The 18619-nt window shown below is 43.4% G+C and overlaps 1 protein-coding gene across 3 annotated transcripts in view; it reads right to left on the bottom strand.

Moving 5' to 3' along the window:
• Positions 1 to 18619, bottom strand: part of LOC115140955 (growth factor receptor-bound protein 10-like) — a 90760-nt gene that overhangs the window by 55843 nt on the left and 16298 nt on the right. For 2 of the 3 annotated variants that reach the window (XM_065028036.1, XM_065028037.1), the window contains exon 2: positions 14210 to 14330. In XM_065028036.1, the coding sequence (XP_064884108.1) occupies positions 14210 to 14260 (51 nt within the window). In that variant the 5' untranslated portion in view covers positions 14261 to 14330. Of the gene's footprint in view, positions 1 to 14209; positions 14331 to 18619 lie in introns of those variants that run through there. The other variant, XM_065028038.1, reaches the window with a different exon arrangement.

The raw sequence follows: 18619 nt of genomic DNA, 5'->3' as shown, positions 1-18619 counted from the left end.
GGGTAAAATGGCCTACTCTACTGCTAGATGACGTCAAACTCCTAGTCTAGTAGCCTAGTGCATGGATGTATTGTGGACTAGAGGCTAGGGGTGAAATGGCCTACTCTACTGCTAGATGACGTCAAACTCCTAGTCTAGTAGCCTAGTGCATGGATGTATTGTGGACTAGAGGCTAGGGTGAAATGGCCTACTCTACTGCTAGATGACGTCAAACTCCTAGTCTAGTAGCCTAGTGCATGGATGTATTGTGGACTAGAGGCTAGGGTGAAATGGCCTACTCTACTGCTAGATGACGTCAAACTCCTAGTCTAGTAGCCTAGTGCATGGATGTATTGTGGACTAGAGGCTAGGGTAAAATGGCCTACTCTACTGCTAGATGACGTCAAACTCCTAGTCTAGTAGCCTAGTGCATGGATGTATTGTGGACTAGAGGCTAGGGTGAAATGGCCTACTCTACTGCTAGATGACGTCAAACTCCTAGTCTAGTAGCCTAGTGCATGGATGTATTGTGGACTAGAGGCTAGGTGAAATGGCCAACTCTACTGCTAGATGACGTCAAACTCCTAGTCTAGTAGCCTAGTGCATGGATGTATTGTGGACTAGAGGCTAGGGTAAAATGGCCAACTCTACTGCTAGATGACGTCAAACTCCTAGTCTAGTAGCCTAGTGCATGGATGTATTGTGGACTAGAGGCTAGGGTGAAATGGCCTACTCTACTGCTAGATGATGTCAAACTCCTAGTCTAGTAGCCTAGTGCATGGATGTATTGTGGACTAGAGGCTAGGGTGAAATGGCCTACTCTACTGCTAGATGACGTCAAACTCCTAGTCTAGTAGCCTAGTGCATGGATGTATTGTGGACTAGAGGCTAGGGTGAAATGGCCTACTCTACTGCTAGATGACGTCAAACTCCTAGTCTAGTAGCCTAGTGCATGGATGTATTGTGGACTAGAGGCTAGGGTGAAATGGCCTACTCTACTGCTAGATGACGTCAAACTCCTAGTCTAGTCGCCTAGTGCATGGATCTATTGTGGACTAGAGGCTAGGGTGAAATGGCCTACTCTACTGCTAGATGACGTCAAACTCCTAGTCTAGTAGCCTAGTGCATGGATGTATTGTGGACTAGAGGCTAGGGTGAAATGGCCTACTCTACTGCTAGATGATGTCAAACTCCTAGTCTAGTAGCCTAATTCAGTAGGATACTTAGCCCTGCAACATCATGGTAAAGTCAAATACCAATTTAAACAGCAGATTTTATTGCTGTATGTTTATGTAGATAAGCCTACGGTTTCCTCTGGGGTTTCTCTGGTAGAGAGAGAGAGAGAAACACTGACCTTCTTTTACAAGTCAGGGCACATTTGTCATGTAACCCACTAGATGCCTAAAATGCATCCTGATTCAACAAACGCAGCTCAACCCAAACCTTTCCTGTCGGTCTGTGTCTCAAAAATAAAGTAAAAGAACCAGGTTTTTGAATTTCCCTATTTACTTCCAAGAAAAACCAGAACAAGAAAGCTTGACTTCCAGGAACAGGAAACCACATGCTTCTGCCAGAAAAATCCCCACTTCATTCACTCTAAAAACACCTACAAAACTCAAGGCAAAAAATTTACTGCTTTGCAAAGACTGATGTGTTTCAGGGAATAAGATCAGCTTTAATGGCTACAGCAGCGTGAAGCCAGAGCCTGTGTCCCAAAAGGCACGACATTCACTACATCGTGAACTTATTTTGACCAGAGCCCTATGGGTCCTGGTCAAAAGTAGTGCACTACATGGGGGATAGGATGCCAATCGGGACACAAACAGAGTCAACATGGCCCCGACCAGATGATAAACCTATAGCTAACACACATAATATATATATATATATATTTCTCTCTGCAGAACTTTGACTCATGTTCAAATGTGCTGCTTCACATTGCCAAATTTGCATTTAACCTCTGTCACTTCCATAGAGATTTTCCTTGTAATCGTATTCTAGTGTGTTCCATTCTTTGAATCGTTTTTATTTTATTTCACCTTTATTTAACCAGGTAGGCAAGTTGAGAACTAGTTCTCATATACAATTGCGACCTGGCCAAGATAAAGCAAAGCAGTTCGACACATACAACGACACAGAGTTACACATGGAGTAAAACAAACATACAGTCAATAATACAGTATAAACAAGTCTATATACGATGTGAGCAAATGAGGTGAGAAGGGAGGTAAAGGCAAAAAAGGCCATGGTGGCAAAGTAAATACAATATAGCAAGTAAAACACTGGAATGGTAGATTTGCAATGGAAGAATGTGCAAAGTAGAAATAAAAATAATGGGGTGCAAAGGAGTAAAATAAATTAATTAAATACAGTAGGGAAAGAGGTAGTTGTTTGGGCTAAATTATAGGTGGGTTTAAAGCTGCAATATGTCACTTTTTGAGCGGCCCGAACAAATTCACGTAGAAATGTGAGTTATAGATCTATCATTCTCATTGAAAGCAAATCTAAGAAGGGGCAGATCTGTTCTATGTGCACTATTTCTATGCATCCCTTGCTTAAGCTTAGTTTTTTTGTGTTTTCCTTTAGTTTTGTACACCAGCTTCAAACAGCTAAAAATATAATATTTTTGGTTATGGAAAATATATTTCACAGCAGTTTAGATGGTACAATGATTATCTACACTATACTTGCTTGTTTTGCCACAAACTGAAATTAGGCAAATTATTACCATTTTGGTAAAACTTTACTTGACACCCAGTGTCAAAACACATTATGACAAGGTCATTACAACTGACAACCTGTCATAATATGGTCATAACACTGTCATGACCCACATATTTACACCTGTTGTGACATATATTGAGTTATTTTATGGCTGGTTATGACACCTACATAAGAGTGTCAAAACCCACATTTATTCAAATTTGTTTTTTTCCATTTCAATAAGTTCCCTTTCTTTTGAAGGTTTGCTTCTTAAATCCTTTGTTGTTGTAAATGAATTCTTTACAGTCATGCTTTTTTCAACATATTTTAAATAACACTGTCATGCAGCATTACGGCCATCCTGGGTCACTTTACTTGGGGGGGACAGTTTATGACACTGTCAAGAAGAATTATGACCATCATAATGCCAGATAATGTCATACATGCCCTTATATCAGGATTCAGTCAAAAAGAGGGTGTTTTGTCCTGCTCCTGCGTTCATCCCAGTCATCAGCAACAGAGCATTGGGTTAGGTGCATGTGTGCACAATTACAATTCAATAAAAATATATATATAAAACATATTGTTGACATGTAGGTTATGATGTAATAGAATGTTTGCCTTGTGTGGTAGGTTTTTACACACTTTTGTAGGCATCATAACCAGCCATAAAATAACACAATATGTGTCACAACAGGTCTAATTATATGTGTCATGACAGTGTTATGACCATATTATAAAAGTTATGACAAGTTATGTCAGCTGTTATGACATGGTTATGACTGTGTCATAACGTGTTATGATGCTGGGTGTCAAGTAAAGTGTTACCCTGCATAGTGCATCTTTAAATGTCACTCATTTCATTCAGAGTTTATACCTTCACGGAATCCTATTTACATTTTACAGTCAGTATAAACTGAAACCGTAAACCATCTTGACAAATGGAAATTACTTTAGCAAGTAGGCCAACCTCTGTTTCCAAGGAATATGTCTAGTCTATTCAGTTAACTAAAACATTAAACTAACCACAATACTATTTAACACAGACTCTTGAGCTCAATACTAAGTCCGCAGCTGTGTAGCAGCCATAGTCCGATGGTTCATTATTACATATTTACGAACCTCATTGCATTGGCTGTTTTCGAGTTGTGGACATACAGTTGAAGTCAGAAGTTTACATACACTTAGGTTGGAGTCATTAAAACTCGTCTATCAACCACTCCACAAATTTCTTGTAAACAAACTATAGTTTTGGCAAGTCGGTTAGGACATCCACTTTGTGATTGGCACAAGTAAATTTTTCCAACAATTGTTTACAGACAGATTATTTCACTTATAATTCACTGTATCACAATTCCAGTGGGTCAGAAGTTTACATACACTAAGTTGACTGTGCCTTTAAACAGCTTGGAAAATTCCAGAAAATGATGTTACGGCTTTATAAGCTTCTGATATACTAATTGACATCATTTATGTCAATTCGAGGTGTACCTGTGGATGTATTTCAAGGCCTACCTTCCAACTCAGTGCCTCTTTGCTTGACATCATGGGAAAATCAAAAGAAATCAGCCAAGACCTCAGAAAAAAAATTGTAGACCTCCATAAGTCTGGTTCATCCTTGGGAGCAATTTCCAAATGCCTGAAGGCACCACATTCATCTGTACAAACAATAGTACGCAAGTATAAACACCATGGGACCACGCAGGAAGGACATCCACTTTGTGAATGGCACAAGTCATGTCTCCTAGAGATGAACGTACTTTGGTGTGAAAAGTGCAAATCAATCACAGAACAACAGCAAAGGACCTTGTGAAGATGCGGTTGGTACAGGTACAAAAGTATCTATATCCACAGTAAAACGAGTCCTATATCGACATAACCTGAAAGGCCGCTCAGCATGGAAGAATCCACTGCTCCAAAACTGCCATAAAAAAAAAAGGTTTGCAACGGCACATGGGGACAAAGATTGTACTTTTTGAAGAAATGTGCTCTGGTCTGATGAAACAAAAATAGAACTGTTTGGCCATAATGACCATCGTTATGTTTGGAGGAAAAAGGGGGATGCTTGCAAGCCAAAGAACACCATCCTAACCGTGAAGCACAGGGTGGCAGCATCATTTTGTGGGGGTGCTTTGCTGCAGGAGGGACTGGTGGACTTCACAAAATAGATTGCATCATGTGGCAGGAAAATTATGTGGATATATTGAAGCAACATCTCAAGACATCAGTCAGGAAGTTAAAGCTTGGTCGCAAATGGGTCTTCCAAATGGACAATGACCCCAAGCATACATCCAAAGTTGTGGCAAAATAGCGTAAGGACAACAAAGTCAAGGTATTGTTGTGGCCATCACAAAGCCCTGACCTCAATCCTATGGAAAATTTGTGGGCAGACCTGAAAAAGCGTGTGCGAGCAAGGAGGCCTACAAACCTGACTCAGTTACACCAGCTCTGTCAGGAGGAATGGGCCAAAATTCACCCAGCTCATTGTGGGAAGCTTGTGGAAGGCTACCCAAAACGTTTGACCCAAGTGAAACAATTTAAAGGCAATGCTACCAAATACTAATTGAGTGTATGTAAACTTCTGACCCACTGGGAATGTGATGAAAGAAATAAAAGCTGAAATAAATCATTCTCTCTACTATTATTCTGACATTTCACATTCTTAAAATAAAGTAGTGATCCTAACTGACCTAAGACAGGGAATCTTGACTAGGATTAAATGTCAGGAATTGTGAAAAACTGAGTTTAAATGTATTTTGCTGAGGTGTATGTAAACTTTCAACATCAACTGTATTGATTCAATGTTTATGTATTCCCATTGGTTGGTTGAATTTACATATCGATAGGTGCCATACCATTGGTTATGCTTTCAGATAGGGGAGATCACAAACATAAATTCTTCCCAGTCTGATATTGACATGCAATTGGTAGGTCAGTCCTGAAATACATACTGTATTCTATTTCTACGTTGTAGAGCACGGGTTGGAGCGAGCGGTCGCATCTGCACTCGGTCCGCAGGTAGTATTACATTTCATTACATTTCATTACATTTCATTATAGTACAACGGTTTGATTTGTCTAATCTTATCAATTTCTTCTTAGCTAGCTACACAGCCGTCTTTGTATCATAGATAATTGCGTAATTATCGTATTTCGTCGTCCTAACGCAGTCTACACTGCCCTGCAGCTAGCCAGCTAGCTAACGTCCACCGTTAGCTAGTCCACCGTCTACCGATTAGCAGCACAACTATTACACTCAACTGAACGACTTGATTAGTGTAGTGTTAGCTAGCTACATAGTTGTCTTTGCTGTCTTCGTACCCAAGATAATTGTGTAGTTTAGAGTGTGTAGTTTTTTGTCGTCCTTAACATAGGAGACTCTGCTAGCTAGCCAACAGCTAGCCAACGTCTACCGAACAGAACTTCTGCACTCAACAATCCGGTCGCATTTCGCTTCGCTCCACAGGTAGTATCACATTTTTCATTTCATTTCATTACAGTACAACGGCTTGATTTGTTTGATCGTAGCTAGCTACATAGCTAGCTACACAGCCGTCTTTGTATCAAAGATAATTGTGTAGCCTAGAGCGATTTCCTAGGTTAGTTAGCCAGCTATTGTCGTTCTTTTAACGCAACGTAACGTAATCAACACTGCTAGCTAGCCAGCTAGCCCCGAATAGCAGCACAGTAGAAACTATTACACTCAACGGAACGACTTGATTAGTGTAGTGTCAACAACGCAGCCAATGCCAACTAGCCTACTTAGTCAACAACGCAGCCTCTGCCAGCTAGCCTACTTCAGCAGTACTGTATCATTTTAATCATTTTAGTCAATAAGATTCTTGCTACGTAAGCTTAACTCTCTGAACACTCGTGACGTGTAGTCCACTTGTCATTCCAATCTCCTTTGCATTAGCGTAGCCTCTTGTGTAGCCTGTCAACTATGTGTCTGTCTATCCCTGTTCTCTCCTCTCTGCACAGACCATACAAACGCTCCACACCGCGTGGCCGCGGCCACCCTAATCTGGTGGTCCCAGCGCGCACGACCCACGTGGAGTTCCAGGTCTCCGGTAGCCTCTGGAACTGCCGATCTGCGCCAACAAGGCAGAGTTCATCTCCGCCTATGTCTCCTCCAGTCCCTCGACTTCTTGGCACTGACGGAAACATGGATCACCACAGACAACACTGCTACTCCTACTGCTCTCTTCGTCTGCCCACGTGTTCTCGCACACCCCGAGAGCTTCTGGTCAGCGGGGTGGTGGCACCGGGATCCTCATCTCTCCCAAGTGGTCATTCTCTCTTTCTCCCCTTACCCATCTGTCTATCGCCTCCTTTGAATTCCATGCTGTCACAGTTACCAGCCCTTTCAAGCTTAATATCCTTATCATTTATCGCCCTCCAGGTTCCCTCGGAGAGTTCATCAATGAGCTTGATGCCTTGATAAGCTCCTTTCCTGAGGACGGCTCACCTCTCACAGTTCTGGGCGACTTTAACCTCCCCACGCCTACCTTTGACTCATTCCTCTCTGCCTCCTTCTTTCCACTCCTCTCCTCTTTTGACCTCACCCTCTCACCTTCCCCCTACTCACAAGGCAGGAAATACGCCGACCTCATCTTTACTAGATGCTGTTCTTCCACTAACCTCGTTGCAACTCCTCCAAGTCTCCGACCACTACCTTGTATCCTTTTCCCTCTCGCTCTCATCCAACACTTCCCACACTGCCCCTACTCGGATGGTATCGCGCCGTCCCAACCTTCGCTCTCTCTCCCCGCTACTCTCTCCTCTTCCATCCTATCATCTCTTCCCTCTGCTCAAACCTTCTCCAACCTATCTCCTGATTCTGCCTCCTCAACCCTCCTCTCCTCCCTTTCTGCATCCTTTGACTCTCTATGTCCCCTATCCTCCAGGCCGGCTCGGTCCTCCCCTCCCGCTCCGTGGCTCGACGACTCATTGCGAGCTCACAGAACAGGGCCCGGGCAGCCGAGCGGAAATGGAGGAAAACTCGCCTCCTGCGGACCTGACATCCTTTCACTCCCTCCTCTCTACATTTTCCTCTTCTCTCTCTGCTGCTAAAGCCACTTTCTACCACTCTAAATTCCAAGCATCTGCCTCTAACCCTAGGAAGCTCTTTGCAACCTTCTCCTCCCTCCTGAATCCTCCTCCCCCTCCCCCCCTCCTCCTCTGCAGATGACTTCGTCAACCATTTTGAAAAGAAGGTCGACGACATCCGATCCTCGTTTGCTAAGTCAAACGACACCGCTGGTTCTGCTCACACTGCCCTACCCTGTGCTCTGACCTCTTTCTCCCCTCTCTCTCCAGATGAAATCTCGCGTCTTGTGACGGCCGGCCGCCCTACAACCTGCCCGCTTGACCCTATCCCCTCCTCTCTTCTCCAGACCATTTCCGGAGACCTCCTCCCTTACCTCACCTCGCTCATCAACTCATCCCTGACCGCTGGCTACGTCCCTTCCGTCTTCAAGAGAGCGAGAGTTGCACCCCTTCTGAAAAAAAACCTACACTCGATCCCTCCGATGTCAACAACTACAGACCAGTATCCCTTCTTTCTTTTCTCTCCAAAACTCTTGAACGTGCCGTCCTTGGCCAGCTCTCCCGCTATCTCTCTCAGAATGACCTTCTTGATCCAAATCAGTCAGGTTTCAAGACTAGTCATTCAACTGAGACTGCTCTTCTCTGTATCACGGAGGCGCTCCGCACTGCTAAAGCTAACTCTCTCTCCTCTGCTCTCATCCTTCTAGACCTATCGGCTGCCTTCGATACTGTGAACCATCAGATCCTCCTCTCCACCCTCTCCGAGTTGGGCATCTCCGGCGCGGCCCACGCTTGGATTGCGTCCTACCTGACAGGTCGCTCCTACCAGGTGGCGTGGCGAGAATCCGTCTCCACACCACGTGCTCTCACCACTGGTGTCCCCCAGGGCTCTGTTCTAGGCCCTCTCCTATTCTCGCTATACACCAAGTCACTTGGCTCTGTCATAACCTCACATGGTCTCTCCTATCATTGCTATGCAGACGACACACAATTAATCTTCTCCTTTCCCCTTCTGATGACCAGGTGGCGAATCGCATCTCTGCATGTCTGGCAGACATATCCGTGTGGATGACGGATCACCACCTCAAGCTGAACCTCGGCAAGACGGAGCTGCTCTTCCTCCCGGGAAGGACTGCCCGTTCCATGATCTCGCCATCACGGTTGACAACTCCATTGTGTCCTCCTCCCAGAGCGCTAAGAACCTTGGCGTGATCCTGGACAACACCCTGTCGTTCTCAACTAACATCAAGGCGGTGGCCCGTTCCTGTAGGTTCATGCTCTACAACATCCGCAGAGTACGACCCTGCCTCACACAGGAAGCGGCGCAGGTCCTAATCCAGGCACTTGTCATCTCCCGTCTGGATTACTGCAACTCGCTGTTGGCTGGGCTCCCTGCCTGTGCCATTAAACCCTACAACTCATCCAGAACGCCGCAGCCCGTCTGGTGTTCAACCTTCCCAAGTTCTCTCACGTCACCCCGCTCCTCCGCTCCCTCCACTGGCTTCCAGTTGAAGCTCGCATCCGCTACAAGACCATGGTGCTTGCCTACGGAGCTGTGAGGGGAACGGCACCTCAGTACCTCCAGGCTCTGATCAGGCCCTACACCCAAACAAGGGCACTGCGTTCATCCACCTCTGGCCTGCTCGCCTCCCTACCACTGAGGAAGTACAGTTCCCGCTCAGCCCAGTCAAAACTGTTCGCTGCTCTGGCCCCCCAATGGTGGAACAAACTCCCTCACGACGCCAGGACAGCGGAGTCAATCACCACCTTCCGGAGACACCTGAAACCCCACCTCTTTAAGGAATACCTAGGATAGGATAAAGTAATCCCTCTCACCCCCCCTCCCCCTGAAAAGATTTAGATGCACTACTGTTCCACTGGAGGTCATAAGGTGAATGCACCAATTTGTAAGTCGCTCTGGATAAGAGCGTCTGCTAAATGACTTAAATGTAAATGTAAATGTAACAATGTGTACAAGTTCACTAAGTACATGTCTTGATGTATAAATGTGTACGGTGCCTGTTAGATATTGGGGGCATCCTGGGATGTATTTGCTGGAAGAGCACGTTAGCTAGCTTGCTCTAATTGGAATGTTTGCATAGGTTATTTCCATGCTGACTCTACAGCCATCTAATGTGGTTCCTTGTGTCTACCGTCAGAATAAACACCAATCAACTGGGATCGCTGGCTGGAAAGTCTTTCCTTTAAAAAGCTTCCCCAGTGAAAAATGTCTGGCACCGCCAGTGAACTTTCACATAACTGTCTCACTGGCTTTGTATGTCTGCCGCTGGTGGCAAAACCCAGTTACCCCTCTGGGGATCAATAAAGTTAATTCGGCAGACACTGTGACCCAAAGACCTATTAGAAGCAAACCAAGAGTGAGAACGCAATCCACGTGTCCATTAACTATTAAAGATCATAACCCTACACGGTCGCCTACATCAATTACAGTGGGGTTCGAAATTATTGACACCCTTGATTAAGATGGGCAAAAATCACACCTGGCTAGTTAGCACGCGCTAATAGCGTTTCAAACGTCACTCGCTCTGAGCCTTGGGGCTGTTGTTTCCCTTGCTCTGCATAGGTAATGCTTCGATGTGGTGGCTGTTGTCGTTGTGTTGCTGGTTCGAGCCCAGGGAGGAGCGAGGAGAGGGACGAAAGCTACTGTTACACTGGCAATACTATAGTGCCTATAAGAACATCCAATAGTCAAAGGTTAATGAAATACAAATGGTATAGAGGGAAATAGTCCTATAATAACTACAACCTAAACCTTCTTACCTGGGAATATTGAAGACTCATGTTAAAAGGAACCACCAGCTTTCATATGTTCTCATGTTCTGAGCAAGTAACTGAAACATTAGCTTTCTTACATAGCACATATTGCAGTTTTACGTTCTTCTCCAACACTACGTTTTTGCATGATTTAAACCAAATTGAACATGTTTCATTATCTACTTTTTGGCTAAATTGATTTTATTTATGTATTATATTAAGTTAAAATAAGTGTTAATTTAGTGTTGTTGTAATCGTCATTATTAAAAATACAATGTTTTAAAAAAAAAAAAAAAAATTTTTTTTTTTTTTTTAATCGGCCGATTAATCGGTATAGGCATTGAAAAATCATCATCGGTCGACCTCTAGTAGTCACTGCTACTTTATTTCTAAGAATCTTTAGGGGTGTTATTTGTTAAACAAAATCTAGTTATTTGAGCAATCATATTAGTATAAAATAATATAATTTCCCCATACAATATAGTTCAGTATTTTAATTATTTATTTTATACAGTCATTTTTGCTCATCTTTGTCAAGGGTGTCAATCATTTCAGACCACACCGTATGTACTGCACTATTATATACTGTACCATCTTTGATGACAGAAGTCTATCGATCCATCACTGACTGACCCAACATGATGCGACCCTCCAGATCTACCAAACAAAGAAAAACCAGACTTCTGTTCATTAGGGCACGCAATGTAAAACGCTTGAAAACTTTTAGCAACCGAAAATGAAACGTTTGTGTCCAGACCCTCCCTGTTTCAGACCGTTTTCTTCCATTTGGTGACTAATGAACACGACTCAGAAGATATAGTTCTCCTTCACTGGCATCACACTAGCATCCCAGACCATAAGCAGAAACTCATAACAGGACTAAACACCTGACCTTTCACACACAGTGTTTAATTGAAAGTAGAGCTGGGGTGATAAACCGGAAAATATCGATCACATTGCTGATATCGTTCATTACTATAAGTAGCCTATACTAGAGAAATGTGACGTTTGAAATTAAATAAGTTTCCTAATATGGGTGATTTTTAAAATGTGACAATTTCCATCAAACTAGTAGTAGTAGTTTAAAGTATCATAATTGTTATTTTTTATAAACGTATAGTTCTATTTATCGTTATTGCATCAATTCAGGCAATTTATTGCGATATGGATTTTGGTCCATATCCCCCAGCTCTAAATGAAAGTACAAAAAGAGAGACATTTCCATCCATATAAAATCCAGTTCAGTAGTCCTACTCAATACAGTAATTAAATTGATAAGCTTTCCTTGGAGTGCTGTGGCAAACCTCCAGTCAGTTCACCCAGCTCTCTTTCGCTCCCTCTCCAACACCGCCTTGGAGCTGAGCCCAGAATCCCATAACATTTACTAGTTATATAACCCCAGGATAAAGAGGCAGTTTCTGCCCATTATTTAGCAATTAAAAAACTGACAGTGTGAATGAGCCCGTCGAGGAAGAGATCAGATGCATAGGATAGCTACTTCTAGGAACTGTTAAGCTAGTTGAGATACTTTGTGTTTAGCTGCATGACTAAACGAGTGTGTCTGATACTAGAAAAGTGGACATAGCCTATTCATATTCTATTCTTTACCCTTAACCACAATGAAAGCCCAAGGGAGAGGGTGGGTGGTGGATGACAAGCTAAAATCCCCACAGCACAGGCTTCCTAAATAGCCCTTTAGGGCTGGATGGGTTGAACTCTCCTCTACAGGGCGGGTGACCAGGCTGATTGATGGTCTATTTCCCACTAGACTGGGGTTGAAGTGCTGCACGTGGAAACAAACAATGTAAAAAACTATCTGGTTAATCCATTGATTGAGACCACTGCTGACGGTCTTACGGCGGGTCCAGATTCCCCATGCTGGGCCAGGCACCATGTGAAGGTCTTACGGCGGGTCCAGATTCCCCATGCTGGGCCAGGCACCATGTGAAGGTCTTACGGCGGGTCCAGATTCCCCATGCTGGGCCAGGCAACATGTGAAGGTCTTACGGCGGGTCCAGATTCCCCATGCTGGGCCAGGCAACATGTGAAGGTCTTACGGCGGGTCCAGATTCCCCATGCTGGGCCAGGCAACATGTGACGGTCTTACGGCGGGTCCAGATTCCCCATGCTGGGCCAGGCAACATGTGAAGGTCTTACGGCGGGTCCAGATTCCCCATGCTGGGCCAGGCACCATGTGAAGGTCTTACGGCGGGTCCAAATTTCCCCATGCTGGGCCAGGCACCATGTGAAGGTCTTACGGCGGGTCCAGATTCCCCATGCTGGGCCAGGCACCATGTGAAGGTCTTACGGCGGGTCCAGATTCCCCATGCTGGGCCAGGCACCATGTGAAGGTCTTACGGCGGGTCCAGATTCCCCATGCTGGGCCAGGCACCATGTGAAGGTCTTACGGCGGGTCCAGATTCCCCATGCTGGGCCAGGCACCATGTGAAGGTCTTACGGCGGGTCCAGATTCCCCATGCTGGGCCAGGCACCATGTGAAGGTCTTACGGCGGGTCCAGATTCCCCATGCTGGGCCAGGCACCATGTGAAGGTCTTACGGCGGGTCCAGATTCCCCATGCTGGGCCAGGCACCATGTGAAGGTCTTACGGCGGGTCCAGATTCCCCATGCTGGGCCAGGCAACATGTGAAGGTCTTACGGCGGGTCCAGATTCCCCATGCTGGGCCAGGCACCATGTGAAGGTCTTACGGCGGGTCCAGATTCCCATGCTGGGCCAGGCACCATGTGAAGGTCTTACGGCGGGTCCAGATTCCCCATGCTGGGCCAGGCAACATGTGAAGGTCTTACGGCGGGTCCAGATTCCCCATGCTGGGCCAGGCACCATGTGAAGGTCTTACGGCGGGTCCAGATTCCCCATGCTGGGCCAGGCACCATGGGAATCACCATCAATGTATTCAGCCCAAAGGAATGTGCGTCCATGCCACTGCCATTCATTGGCTCTTCTGTTTTCATTCATGCTCTGCCACTAAATCTATTGGCCATGACAGGTACATTCACAGCAAGTTTTTTTTGTTACGGCCCAGCTGAGAGAGTGGGGCTCTGGTTTTTACTTCTCTCTCCCGCCTTCCCTCGGCTCTGGCTCTGGGGTGAGGGAGGGCTTATAGCAGGGGAACTGGGAGTGTTTAAACAGTCTTTTCCTAACCACTCCATGTATAGTTTTATATACAGTTCCATATGTTAGATGCATATAGTGTTTTATTATTTTTACGTTTATGACTTGTGTAAGTAAATAATAGTTCCAAATCCCAAATGGTGCTGCTTCAGCAAACATTAGAATATTACCACAGCTAATAAAGAGCTTATAAAACATGGCAGGCCTGGGTTCAAATAGTATTTGAAATCGTTTTAACACTAGCTGTGCTTGCTTGAACTTGCCTTGTGAAAAAATACCAATGGAATACTCACAAAAGTGAAAACCCTGCCCAACTAGCACTGCAGCCAGGCTCAAGTAAACGCTCAAAGTTACTGAAAGAAAACAAATCATATTTGAAGCTAGGTCTGATAGATGGTGTGGTTAAACTATGGTCTAAGCCAATAGTTTCAACAGAAAACATCACAGTAGTAAATGAGAGTAATTGTAACATTCGTAATTGCTATTCCAAATGAATTGATATCTCTGACACATAAAAATTCTAGAAATATAGATGGTACAAAACATCTAGTAAAAGACATGTATTAATTACCTGATAATTTGGATGGTGTAGAAAATAATCTGGACATCCGGCTACAGCCATGCTATGGAGCTATTTATCAATCTCTGTTCTTTGGGTTTTCCCATTCACTTTTGATAGATGATGCAAGAACCTGTAAAAGAAAACAGAAGAGATTAATGGTTAATTCAACTAGATATGCAAAAATGTAGCTAATGGGTCCACAATAAAACAGTTTCTGATGATCTTTTACAATGATTTTTACTGTATCAAGGATAGCATACACAAGACGTTTTGGGTTAACATCTTTCTTCAGTGTGTAGCTTCATGACGGACGTGAATTAAACTAAAAATGCTTCAGAAGGAAAAGGAAGTCTCAAACAGTGGAGACTAATATAGCACATCTTAACCAGAGGTCGACCGATTAATCGGAATGGCCGATTAATTGGGGCCGATTTCAAGTTTTTCATAACAACCGGAAATCGGGTATTTTTGGGTGCCGATTTTTTTTATATATTTTTTAAAATACCTTTATTTAACTAGGCAAGTCAGTTAAGAAAACATTCTTATTTTCAATGACGGCCTAGAAACGGTGGGTTAACTGCCTCGTTCAGGGGCAGAACGACAGATTTTCACCTTGTCAGCTCGGGGGATCTAATCTTGCAACCTTACAGTTAACTAGTCCAACGCAATAACAACCTGCCTCTCTCTCGTTGCACTCCATAAAGGAGACTGCCTGTTACGCGAATGCAGTAAACTAGGGTAAGTTGCTAGCTAGCATTAAACTTATCTTATAAAAAATAATCAATCATAATCGCTAGTTAACTACACATGGTTGATTATATGACTAGATATTATCTAGCGTGTCCTGCATTGCGTATAATCTGACTGAGCATACAAGCATACAAGTATCTGACTGAGCGGTGGTAGGCAGAAGCAGGCGCGTAAACATTCATTCAAACAGCACTTTCGGGTGTTTTGCCAGCAGCTCTTCGTTGTGCATCAAGCATTGCACCGTTTATGACTTCAAGCCTATCAGCTCCCGAGAGGAGGCCGGTGTAACCGAAGTGAAATGGCTAGCTAGTTAGCGCACGCCAATAGCGTTTCAAACGTCACTCGCTCTGAGCCTTGCAGTGGTTGTTTCCCTTGCTCTGCATAGGTAACACTGCTTCGAGGGTGGCTGTTGTCGTTGTGTTCCTGGTTCGAGCCCAGGGAGGGGCGAGGAGAGGGACGGAAGCTATACTGTTACACTGGCAATACTAAAGTGCCTATAAGAACATCCAATAGTCAAAGGTTAATGAAATACAAATGGTATAGTGGGAAATGGTCCTATAATTCCTATAATAACTACAACCTAAAACTTCTTACCTGGAATATTGAAGACTCATGTTAAAAGGAGAACATATGAAAGCTGGTGGTTCATGTTCTGAGCAAGGAACGGAAACGTTACTTTCTTACATAGCACATATTGCACTTTTACTTTCTTCTCCAACACTTTGTTTTTGCATTATTTAAACCAAATTGAACATGTTTTATTATTTACTTGAGGCTAAATTGATTTTATTGATGTATTATATTAAGTTAAAATAGGTGTTAATTCAGTATTGTTGTAATTGTCATTATTACAAAAAAAAAAAAAGAATGGCCGATTAATGGTATCGGCTTTTTTGGTCCTCCAATAATCGGTATCAGTATTGGCGTTGAAAAATCCTAAATCGGTCGACCTCTAATGGAAACCCACATAGTTCTTTCTACAGGTCAGTAAACACTAGCGTAAACAGTAAACAGCTTCTAGCAGCAAACAACTCAGGTCTTAGTTAAAGGCTATGTTATGATTGTTCAAAAGTTCAAAGTTGAAACTACTGTACTCATGTGGTGTGTGGATAGAAATTAAACCTACAGCGAACTTCCTCACTCAAAAAAGCTTTTATGTTGCTTTTCTAATCATTCTCAAGAGGTTTTTTGACTACAATTGGCCACCTTTATCACCCGGCCAGGTTGGTGGTGTTGATCATTCCAACCCAGATGAAAACAGATATAAAAGGTAAAAGTTGGTGCAGATCAGATCATGTAGTATGTTGTTGCAACCACCTTCTGAGAATCCCGGTCAGTCAGACAAGATCACATTTAAAACTTATAAGAAACAGAAATAGCGACTGACACAATGATGCTGTTATTCCAAGCCCTTCAGCCAATACTTTGCTGGTGCTTCCTGTGAGTGTTGACATGTAGCTAAAGCCTCGTCCAATACCTGGGTCAAGACAGGAGAAAGTTCAACAACAAGTTGGACCTTTGGTCTATTTGAACATCTTAAAGTCCGTATCCTATTAACCTCTTGATAGCCTACATCTACAAATACTTGTAAACATTTCCCCTGAAAAACAGGCCCTATACATGACACAGTTATCTGCAGGCTTAGGCCTAGCACAGTTTCTCACTGAACGAAGCTGAATGCCTTTTTTGGGAGTCCCCCCCCCCCCCCCAACTCAAACAATTACCTTAGAATACTTGTTCATACATGTACAGTTAGACCAGAACCATAGATTTTTGCAAGTTTGGATATATACACTGGTTGGAAAATACATTAGGAACACCTTCCTAATATTGAGTTGAACAACCCTAAGAACAGCCTCATCAATTCGTTGGGGGGTATGGACTACAACGTATTGAAAGTGTTCCACAGTGATGCCGGCCCGTGTTGACTCCATTGCTTCCCACAGTTGTGTCAAGTTGGCTAGAAGACCTTTAGATGGTGGGCCATTCTTGATAAACACAGAATACTGTTCAGCGCGAAAAACTCAGTAGAACTGCAGTTCTTGACACATAAAAATGTGATTGAGAAAAAGAAGAGAAAAAAAGCTCACATTTTCAAACAGTACATTTATATTTTCCTATGGGGCTATACACTTGCGTGAGTTTTTTTCCCCCTCGCCTGAGTAGCCTCATTTCACTGCCAAAATAGAATTCAACCATCTAGTGTTCAGCAAAATGACAACACAACGTCAAATACAGGTAGTCTAGTCAAATAATTAACATCCAATCACATTAATCGTTACTCTCTTGCGGGAAACCTTCACTCTTCCTTAGTCATTTAGAAACATGACAATTTGAAAAATAAGCCACGGGAGTTTGAGCGAGAATATGGAACGACTTTCGAGTAGTAAGACATGTATAAACGCAACAGATACCATTAATAAGAAGGGGCTAGAAGCGTCTTATATGGTGAGTTACCGAGTGGCAAGGACAGACAAGCTTAAATGTAATTCTTCCTGCTGCCGCGGATATGGAGGCGACAATGCTGGGGGAAAAGGCCCCAAAAAAATATACAGACAATGTCTTCATCAAACAACACGGTTTCACGACGCATCAGTGACATGGCAGGACATGTTTTGAAACAATTACTACTTCGCATACAAACCAGTGAATTATATGCGTTACAGACGTGGCGGGCCTGGCACAGCTCCTGGTATATGTCCGTTAGTTTTATGGCGGATCAATTAAAACCTCTTGAAACTCTGGGGGCAGTAATTTCATTTTTGGATGAAAAGCGTTCCCGTTTTAAACAAGATATTTTGTCACGAAAAGATGCTCGACTATGCATATAATTGACAGCTTTGGAGAGAAAACACTCTGTCTGTGAGTGCCACAGAACTAATGCTACAGGCGAAACCAAGATGAAATTTCATACAGGAAGTGCGGCAGATTTTGAATGCGCTGTGTTCCAATGTCTCCTTATATGGCTGTGAATGCAACAGGAATGAACCTACACTTTCTGTCGTTTCCCCAAGGTGTCTGCAGCATTGTGACGTATTTGTAGGCATATCATTGGAAGATTGACCATAAGAGACAACATTTACCAGGTGTCCACTTGGTGTCCTCTGTCGAAATTATTGCGTAATCTCCAGCTGCATGCATTTTTCCATTTGCTTCAGAGGAGAAACCAAACTGCCACGAATGATTCATCATCAAATAGATATGTGAAAAACACCTTGAGGATTGATTCTAAACAACGTTTGCCATGTTTCTGTCGATATTATGGAGTTAATTTGGAAAAAAGTTTGGCGTTGTAATGACTGAATTTGAGGTTTTTTCTTAGCCAAACGTGATGAACAAAACGGAGCGATTTCTCCTACACAAATAATATTTTTGGAAAAACTGAACATTTGCTATCTAACTGAGAGTCTCCTCATTGAAAACATCCGAAGTTCTTCAAAGGTAAATGATTTTATTTGAATGCTTTTCTTGTTTTTGTGAAAATGTTGCCTGCTGAATGCTAGGCTTAATGCTATGCTAGCTATCAATACTCTTACACAAATGCTTGTGTAGCTATGGTTGAAAAGCATATTTTGAAAATCTGAGATGACAGTGTTGTTAACAAAAGGCTAATAAGCTTGTGAGCCAATATATTTATTTCATTTCATTTGCGATTTTCATGAATAGTTA

This window comes from Oncorhynchus nerka, linkage group LG14 (assembly GCF_034236695.1).
Source record: "Oncorhynchus nerka isolate Pitt River linkage group LG14, Oner_Uvic_2.0, whole genome shotgun sequence".
Classification (NCBI taxonomy): Eukaryota; Metazoa; Chordata; class Actinopteri; order Salmoniformes; family Salmonidae; genus Oncorhynchus; species Oncorhynchus nerka.
This window is presented reverse-complemented; position numbering and strand designations above follow the sequence as displayed.